This window comes from Nanorana parkeri, unplaced genomic scaffold, assembly GCF_000935625.1.
Source record: "Nanorana parkeri isolate BGI_ZX_2015 unplaced genomic scaffold, ASM93562v1 scaffold109, whole genome shotgun sequence".
NCBI lineage: Eukaryota > Metazoa > Chordata > Amphibia > Anura > Dicroglossidae > Nanorana > Nanorana parkeri.
In genome coordinates, this window is record NW_017306377.1 from 178115 (window position 1) to 188550 (window position 10436).

General features: G+C 39.9%; 1 protein-coding gene across 1 annotated transcript in view; it reads right to left on the reverse strand.

Annotated features, from left to right (window-relative positions):
• MXRA8 (matrix remodeling associated 8) overlaps positions 1-10436 on the reverse strand; it is a 37061-nt gene that overhangs the window by 3094 nt on the left and 23531 nt on the right. The window contains exons 3-8 of the mRNA XM_018553088.1: positions 8841-9146; positions 6688-6789; positions 5360-5869; positions 3982-4140; positions 2667-2694; positions 786-862 (exon numbers count right to left, since the gene is read on the reverse strand). Coding sequence (XP_018408590.1) covers positions 786-862; positions 2667-2694; positions 3982-4140; positions 5360-5869; positions 6688-6789; positions 8841-9146 — 1182 coding nt within the window. The remainder of the gene's footprint in view (positions 1-785; positions 863-2666; positions 2695-3981; positions 4141-5359; positions 5870-6687; positions 6790-8840; positions 9147-10436) is intronic.

Sequence of the window (10436 nt, forward strand, 5' to 3'; positions counted from 1 at the left end):
TGTGTGTGTGTGTCTGTCTGTGTATGTGATTCTGTATATATATGTATATATATATATACATATATATATACACATATATATATATATATATATATATATTCCCACTAAGGTGCTAATCTATGTTATGAAGGGCTATAATATTTTATAATGAGCTAAAAGGGGGTAAATGGGCAAAAGAATCACAAATAATTGTTGTTTAAGTAGAGAATGCTAGCATTGGCTGTGAAGGGCCCCTTCATTGCTGTATATACCCATTTGCAGCTATATTTTATCTAAAGGTTTCTGGGTAGATGCTGATTTGTGAATGATAAAAAAAAAAAAACACTTAACAAGTAGAATGGACCTCTGAATAAATTCCATTTTATGACAAAGGGTAATAAATGATCAGCCAATAAGCTTCCCTAAGTGGAAAATGACTGCTCAATAAGTTCGGTGTCTATGTGGTGAGCCATTTAGTATAGCAATACATTGCCTCAGAGCTCAGAAAGCCATCAGTTACCTAGCTTTTCTATTGATATATAAATCAGTATTTTGCAGATTTCACCATTTTTTTTCTTAAGACTCACATCTATGACTATCCTGCAAAACAAAGAAGTTTCTAAACCATTAAGTGTACCATACCTACCTTGGTATCTCCCATAATTCCCTGCTAGAGGAGACCTGGAATAGTGATTAGTCCACTGGGTCAATCTAGGCTTTCTTTGTTAGTATGCCTATTAAACTATATTGTGCACCTTGTGCAAACAAATGTATGTAGCAGCAGGGTAAAAAAAAAATCTACTAACCAATGTGGAGATCCTCCTTTTTATACTGAATCAGGTCAGGGGGTCTTAAGCAAATTTCCTTCATGTTGACCTCTTTCCTGTAGAGAAAGAACAGGAAGTAGTGATAACGTAATCTACTATTTTAAATAACTGTGCACATCATTCCATCCACTTCCTCACCTTATTGACTGTTGGCATCTCTTCATACCCTTTCCACCCAGTTGCTTATTATTTCTATGCTAAAACATAACATTGCGTTCCCCAAATTAATTCTCCAAAATGTTCAATAACATAATTGAGGAATTCAGTCACACGAGAGTACACATTTGTTACAGCATTGGGCAAAAAGCAAATTACTGCCTGGGAAATTTCCCCAACCACTAGAGTCTAGAATATATACAGAAGTTGGCAGGTGTTTTAGCCAACTAAAGATGGAGCCTTGTGGACAGAAGGGGAGATTGAGTTCTACAGTGCTGGAGCTGCATGTGGAAAGGCACATATACCATAACTAATCGTGGATTTAACAGGTCAAGGGTAGTCAGCAATTCTGTGGATTTCTGAAAAACAGGAACACCACTTAAAGAGCATAAAATTACTTAAGGTGGACCTGAACTCAAAAGATGAAGATTTGCTACCTTATAGGGAACATCTGGAAGTGTTGTGCCTAAGTATGTATCCTGAAAAAAATACCTTTTGTCCTAAATTCCTACTGAAAATAAGTGTGCTTCTTGTTACTAGGTACAACTGTGCCTGCAGCTTCAATGCTGTATATTTGCAGTGCGAGATTAACTAAGACACTGCTGCCTCTGACTGCTAGTCTCACAAGACGTGGGGTGAGATTTGGTGATGTCACTACTGTGCTGCTCACTATTCTTCTTTGCTGGAGAATAAGCTGTACCTGAGGACCTTCAGTGCATGCATCTCCCTGCTTCTGCTTCATTACATCTGGGGATCTGTGCTTCTGGCACCTCTGTTGCTGCTTCTATAATATTCCCCCACCTGCCATTAGATCACTAGTTATTGGGGGCAGCTCTGACATACGGAAGCAAAGCCCTGGCTCTACCAATATGGCTGCCTCCACACTGGGACACAGTGCAGAAAAAGAGAGTTAGTATGATTGACACACCAAACCGTTGAAGCAACGTACAGATAACAAATTCATTGCTATAAAAAGCTGGACACAGATTCCTTTCAAGGCCAACGCATTTTGACAGCTAAGCTTTATTACCTTCATCGAGGCCTGTAGTTGTGCATGGGCCAGACAATAATGATTGTTTGTCTTTGCATTGAACAGAAGATCTGGGTATAAATCTGTTAGAATGTATTCTGTATTTCTAGAGCTGTCTTTGGGCATGCTCATCAGCAGCTTGTGGTTGCAGCCACAATAATAATGACTAGTCCTTTGTCCTCTGCTTGATTTTTTAGGCATAGCTTCTACATTGCAAGTCCTATGTATACTTAGTCCTATGTATGTATATTAAAGTCTTGTGCATTTCACATGGGAGACTACTAATAGGAATTTAATGTAAAATCCTCATGACTTCATGTATGCAGCGCTAATAATTCCCAACCTCTAATGTAATCCATTCTCTCGTCTGCGTTACGAGCCGCGATTTAGATCACGGGAAAAGAAAAATGTGAAGCATATTTTTTAGGACTTTAAACAAGATTTCTACATGGATTAGGCATTGCTTATTAGTAATACCAAAATAATGTATAACTCAGAGTCTGGTCCTGAGTACCTTACAATATACATAATACTCCAAGGAATCCTACAGGTATCCTCTTCCCCTCCTATTTACCCCCAAATATACACATAGATTGTTTGCCTTGGTATAACATAACTTCCCAACATAAATGTAAACAGTTTTAATTAAAGTGTTACATTTGGAACTAACTTACGGTTGAGGTTTCATATGATAACCATAACCTGCAAAGAAAAAACATTGGATTTAAACACTTGACAATAGAAAACAGCCAATAGATCCATCAATGGTTCACATTGTTATTTGCAAAGACACAGCTGACTTCCTTTCCAGTAATAGCCATTACATTCTAGTATGCCCACACAATATACCCCCTTCTGAAGATGTCTAATTTCAAGTGTATATAAGCTCTTACATTGAACAAAGCCACTTCTCTTGGCCGCTCGACTGGTCATGGCCTCTCCAACATTATCATGTGAAATGCAAGGAATGTGAGGATGTTGAGTGTAAACACAAATGTTTCCGAGCACACTTACCAGCTAGCCTGCAAAAAACAAATTCCACTATCTAACTTCACATGTTTTGCAAAATATGTGAAAGCCACATTGCCTCGTCAAGGCCCCTCTGTGTAGTCTGATTCTAACTCTATCTAATCTAATCTATGAGAGCCTCCATCTTGGAGCATATATAACAAAAGTCAAATTGAGTGCAGGTATGGTAGGTCATCCCTCCTTAAAGGCACAGGGACACACCAGAAACCCAGTACATCACAATGGCAGCTAAGGCCCCAGTGTGTCCCACCACCAAATCCAACAAGCTTGTGAAAGCTTTTTCTTGTAGGATGTTGGGTGCCTCACCCACATCCTGAGCATCGGAGAGCAGAGAAGAGCGTTGGCTGCTGGCAGTATGAGGAATAAGGTAGTACTCCTTCTTATTCCTCTATCTCTAGACAAAACAAGCATTTAACTCATGCAATACAGAGGGGGAACTCTTGCAAAGGTTCATTTTTGTTTCCCTGCAGTTTTTCTTTGGCAAATACCAAAAAAAAACTTACATTTAGACTTCTTTAATGATTCCAATGCATTTCCACAAATGGCCACATTTTGGCAAAATATCCTGCAAAATGAAACAAAAGCTCCTGGTTGCACTCATTCCTATCACTATATGCTTTCAAGATCTAAGTAAATGCTGATGGAGTCCTACCATTATTGTAAATGTATTTCTTTCTTAATTTTTTTTTAAGTGTTTGGTTTGTGATTGGTTAATAGGCAGGGAACATAAGAATCTGAATCTAATTTTATTACATTAATATTGTAATAATTATTATATTATTTGTTTGCATAGTAGCCCTCCAGCCTGCTGATATCCTTTAGGTAAACTTATATACAGGTATGTCGTTGGATTCTATGTTTTTACATTAAATTGTAGTTGACACACTTGCAGACACTTGGCTCGCCCGGGGCCGCTTGTCTTATGTTTGCCACGTTTCAGAGTCTTCAAGCTGCACTCACCTTTTCTGCAGTTTTTGCGGGTGATGAGAATTACAGCTGTGAGCAGTAGAAGGAAGAGTAGAAGGGTTGCCAGGATATATCCGAGCTGCTGGAAGAAATGCAGCCTGTTTTCCGGAATTATAACATTGATCACTTTGTTTTCCCGGATCATGGTGGAATCTGAGGGCATGAAAACAGCAGAGGGGGGAAAATATAACACAAAATTATTTTGAAAAGCAAATTCGAGCAAGAAGTGAAATCAGTCAGCGAACTTCTAATGCCGTCCATGAAGCATTGCAACTGAGCTAAGGTCAAATGGTCCAATAAATTTAGCTTAAAGCTGAACTCCAGAGAAATATGAAAAATGCAAATGAACAAGTTATTTATTTACTAAAAAAAAATGTTATGTTTTATTAAATGCAACTACACTGTACAAGAACTTGGATCAAGCTCATCTCACATCACCCTTTCTCCGTCTCTGTCTCGTTCCCGCAGTTGGTCAGTCAGACAGTATTCACTACTGTACATTGGTATTTGCGGTATGCAAACCTAAGTCATGTACTGTATATTAGAGCTGATTTCCTCTATTCCTTGCTTAGTGACCAATTAACGTCCTAGTCGTAGGAACGAAACTCGGTCGTTAAGTGAGGAGTGTCTGTATTGATTTTACCAGCAGAGCAATATCCAGACATCATGCAATGCTAGGCACATCTGAACTATAAAGCACTTTTGTACAAGCTCTGTTCCTTGTTTCATGTGATTATTTTAGTAAGATTCAAAATGGCAGCATGGTATCTACATTATAATCACAGTTGTATTCATCTGTATAGGTCAAAAACAAGACACAAAATAGGTAGTTTCAAGCTCAATAGAAGTCTTGGCACTGGGAAAAGAGTGCAGTTGGGGTAAATGGAGCTGTACAAAGAAAAAGATGAGAAAACAAAGAACTGTACCACTAAGCAACCAATCAGATATACGTTTAGTGAAATCACAGCAAAGGAGAGTTATTTCAAATACAAATTTAATTGACAAATATCTTTGACAGCCAGGTCCAGAAACCAGAGAGTGTTATTCAAAACAACAGCAACAAACCAACAGTGTGCTACAAAAAGCCTTGATCAAGACTGATGATCTGTTGACCCAATGTTGACTCACCGTTGGTTTACTGCCATTGTTTTATACAAAGGCTCATTGGTTTATGGATTTGACTGTTAAGGATCTTTTTAGTATTTGAAAGTCACATCTAATTGAAGGAAGGCAAGGAATAAGATCCAGAACCCGCTCAGCGTGGGTAAAATCCTTCATGCAGCAGCAGTTTGTTTCATTCAAGAGTTGACTTCAGTTGATTGGTAAATGATACTACATGCTGATTACTAATTACTACTAATTGATACTGTACCTTTGGCAGGAGCTGCTGAAGTCTCCTTGATGGGTTTCTTGGGTTCCTCTTCCTTGGGAAGTTCTTTAGGAGGCTCTTTGGGAGGTTCTTTAGGTGGTTCCCTGGGTGGATCATAGATTTTCAAATGAAAGATTCTACGTTCATGGAGTCCACAGTAATGATGGTGAAGATGGCAAGAGTAGGTTCCTTCATCTCCTTTGGTCAGGTCTGATATATGAAGGGAAAAGTCCCCATGGGCAAACGCTGCATCTGTAATGTTCATCTTTCTCCGGATGAAGAGAGGACCGTACGATCGCTGCTCCCCAGAAGCATACATGTCGATCAAGCGATCAGCTCTGTCATGTGGGATTCCTGGGGCTTGCCGATCCCAATGTACCACTTGCTGGTCTGTTTCACGGTGGCGGTCTGTCCATATATGATTCCAGTTCTCACACGGCAGTACAACATCAGTGCCAACCAAAGCCACAATAACAACTTTTTCTCCATCCCAGTAAATCTTTGCTCTACGTTCTGAAAGAGAAGGAGAAGCAATTGCCATAATGAGATGCTGAACCCAAAATGCTGTTTCTGATTAAGAATTCTAACAGCTATTCCAAAGAGCCCAGACTAGCATTTTCCCATTTGTTATTGCTGTCTGCAGACTTTGTTGTGGAAGCTGCATTTGTCTTTTTTTTTTAGGCTTCTGAAAAGAGAGCAATGTGCGATCTGAAACCAATGGAGTTTCTTTTTTTTATAAATTGTAGCGTTGATTGAATTGCTCTGAGCTGGATTGAGTTCCTCCAGTACATTTATTTGTGCAGAAACACATTTTAGCAAAGTGCAGATGCTGTGGTCTATTCACACACCATTTTAACCAGGTGAGGCTTTCCATGTAAGTTATATAATTGCTGAAACTCAGAAGCTATTGTGCTCCATTCAAAGAGCTATTCAACGCCTATTAAATTTAACGTTCATGTCCACTTTTACGATATGAAGGATAATTATTGATGCCTGCTTGATGTTGTACACAATAATGTGTTTTCCCGGCCAATCTAAGAGGTACGCACCTTCCATTACCATGATATTAACTGCTCACACACTGATACTCTTAGAGGCGCCCTGTCTCTTTTGTGCTTACATCCCCTTGTAGGATTGATCTGATGGCTTCACAGGAGTAGTTTTCCCATATTCCCCCCTGTTTTGTAGAAGTTTTTGTCCAGACAATTTAACTATAAAGAGGTCTAAATCTAAATTATTTGAATGTATTATTATAACATAACTCCACCATTTATTAGAACAGTCTGACCATCACATTTCTAATGCTCTAGCTCTGTAAAGCTTACTCTCACCTGACTTTGTAGTGTTCAATTGGACTGTGACTCTTTCATCCAGGTGACAGTAGTGATGATGTAGATTACAGGAATACACACCCTGATCACTCGCTGATACACCTTTCCATAAGCAATGGTTCCATAAAAAAAAAAAAGGACACAAATGATTAATATTTCATAATAGACTACAATGTATTGTTAATATTTTATGGGGGAAAAAACATTATTTGCGATGCACTATTTGGCAATCCTGCTAATTGAAAGCAGAACCAGGGATGGACCTACCATTTGCGCAGACTGTGCAGCTGCACAAGTGTCTTTTGGGACTTAAGGTGGCCATACACTCTACAACCATCGCAAGACTTTAGTCTTGCGATGGTTGTAAAGGGATTAAAAAAACGTACGATCTGCCTATCTTGGACAGGCAGATCGCACTCTCGATCATCGCAAGCCCGCCCTCCTGAGGGGCGGGCTTCCGATGACCGCAATGCTGAACGGGCAGTGTGCGCGTGCGCACACCGGCCCGTTCAGCATTTATCTTCCGAGCACCGTTCTAACCAGCCGAGAATCGTACGATTCCCGGCTGGTTTTCGAACATGCTGGTTCGACAGAAGACGTGCGACCGTACAGTAGAAACGGTCGCCTTGTCTCCGTTCACACTGCTCGATTATCGTACGAAAACCCGATCGCATACGATTATCGTACGATAATCGTGCAGTGTATGGGCACCTTTAGAGTTCTATTTGCTCTAGATGTGGGTTGGCCTAGTGCTGGGACCCCCTCCTGCTGGACTTTGGCTCATTTCTAAAGCTGGCCCTACACCAGCAGAATTTAACGTGAACTTTCATTTAAAATTTTGAAAAAAGCGTTAGAACATTCGAGCTTGCCATCATTGAGTCAACTAATTTTGTTTGAAAGCCCTTTCAAATTTTGACTAGAATGGCTACTTGAATGGAATTCCAGATGTCTTAAATAGGTTCCTTTTGTGCCTAGCACATGTGAAGCGCATGTATGAGATAAGAAACAAGAAAGGCTCGCGATCTGAGCCTTTACATGTATTTGTCCATGCAGTCAAACACGATAGTCGATTTGTCCTTAATAATTATTAGACAATCAAATGAATGTTCTGAAATAAAAAATAAAAAAATGAAACAAAATTCTAATGGTGAATGGCCAGCTTTAGGCAGGTGTGGAGTGGGAGACATGTCCTAACTATGCCCTCCTGGTTTGCAATATCTAAGTCCTGGATGTGTGGTTAGGAGCACCTCTTAAAAAATGGTTATCTCACTTGAAAGTCCATTTAGGTTGTTTATTTAAATGGAAATGTCAGTTGCAGGCAATGTGTTTAGGGGGAATTAGACTCCCTCTTTCTAATCAGATCCTATCCTCACTGCAAAGAGGTCACGCTGACACTCAGCGCTCATCCAGCCCTTATTCAGGCTATGAAAATACAGCTTTTTCTGAACTTACTACTTATTGTTTCTTAAACCCTGAAGAAGATGACCATTTTTTTAAAAGGGCGCTCCTAACCATACATTCGGGATTTGATCTTCTGTTGAGTGATCTCCCCATTGTGACCAGAGACAGCAGCCTTGGGCCATAACTAGGTTCACACAAGGTAACACCTTCATGGCGTACGTCCTCCATTTTTTTCAGATTTATATCAAAACCAATTCCTCCTATTCCTACTGCTACAGCGCTACCAAATATCTATCAGTCCCATGCGATATCCAAGTGAATTCCATGCTTAACCAGCACTGAGACATGAAGAAAACTTCTCCTATTTTCTCTTGGCACCAATTTTGACTCTATACTTCTCTCTATCTTGGGCATTAGTTAGTAGGGAAAGAAGGGAGGGCTAAAAATTGTTCTTGCAAAGGGGGTGCTTTGGTGACTTTATCTGACACTAAGCTTATGATGAAGCAGAGTAAGGAAGACCACTACGCATCATAGGAACTATGCTGTCCTCTTCATTTGTGACATGGTAAAGAGGAGGAGCACTGGCCTCAAAATTCAGGTTTCTAAACACGTCTGACGAGCACATGGCATCCAAAAGTTGTTGTTTTTTTTTCCTTTTGCAAAAAAAAAGAGTGTATATTTGTGGGCCTGCATTATACAGTCATTTAAAATAAAGGGTAATGTTTTGATCAACTTTCCAGAAATAGATATACCTTTTATCACCAAAGAGAAATTTCCATCTCGAAAGGCACTCGGTGACACCAGGATCCGGCCCTGGTTATATCCGCTATATAAGCGTTGCTCTCCAGCAGAAAACATGTCCAGCAGCCGCTCCCCACGGTACAACCACTGACTGCTAATCAGGTCCCAGTGTAGAACACGCTGCCTGTCTAGCAGGTTGTCCTGTGTCCATACAATGCGATAGCTGTGACACACCAGGTGGGCCTGGGAACCAGTGTGTGCACTGATGTTATTTATAGACACCACCACACTCTCTGGGTTTTGCTGACTGGCGGGCACTATGGGAAGAAATAACAAAATGTCAAAGGCTTTGTTAATAAAGATAAAGCATACGCAGGGACTTGTAGTAACTCAAACTAACCAAAGGTTGGCAGTGATACATCATTTGCAACATGTTATATGCATTGACTAATAAAGCTTAACACTGGGAAATGCGCACTAGTATTTTGCACCTAGTAAATATCCCTATTCTATTGAGCACCACCTGTGCTAGTTTTGAATTGATTGAGTGGTGCCATTTTTCTTTCTTTAAAAAATGTATCTACATCTATAGCTGAGAGCTTTAGGCTAGATTAAAGCTCAAGTTTTGGATTAGTAATTATTGTCTAAATATAAGAGGCATGTGTATTCTTCCTTGAATCACGGTGATCTTTTTGTCTATCTTCCAGATCTGTGCAGAAATCCCGTGTGAAACTTTTCCTCTGTGCAGGGGCTTCCTGTATCAAAGACTGGTCACTGCTACTCTCTCTCCTTGTGCAGGGTGACTGGTCTTGTCTCCGACCCCTTTCTGTATTTTGTTAATGGCAGCCTGTAGTGGGTGGGGCCTACTGGGCCCCTCCCACAGCTCTGCTTTCTGCACATGCTCACATAACTGATCCCAGAGCAGCAAACACCTAATGTGAAGTCACTCATTGTTTTGCATGCAGCATATCATCACTTCTGATGCATGTGCAGGTATGTGGTCAGTCTACATATCTGATGTATCTGAAGTATCTCCTCCTCCTTTGATAACATGTGTGCTTACATACAGCAGACAGTGGAGTAAGAATGCCACCAGCACTTGCAGCCACATACAATACTAAATATGAGGCAGATCTATAAGGAGGATATTGCTTGTAATTTACCTAGTGACTTTTATATTATCCACTCCTGTACCTTTATTGTTACACCCCAACAGTCAAGTGGTTTCACTGTCTATCCGGATGAAATAATATTCTGGGATGATTTTGGAAACATGTTTTATTATTTTTACTTAACCCTTTCGCTGCCAAGCCCTCCGGAACATTTTTCAAATCAGCTGGCCAAGCCATTTTTGAATTTTCTGCAATTTTTTCCTATTGGTTTGATTTTCAACTGCTGCGTTGCTAGCGTTTGTAAAAGACCCCCCAAACCATATATTTTCTGAAAGCGCAGGCCCGGTAGAATAAAAAGATGGTGATACTAAATTTGTAGGCCCTGCGATAATTGCGCAAATGTTTCTCAAATTAATATTAAACCGATAAAAATACACAATTCAATTGTTAAAACACACCAAAATCAGTATCCGTGCACAAAAAAAAATATTTTTT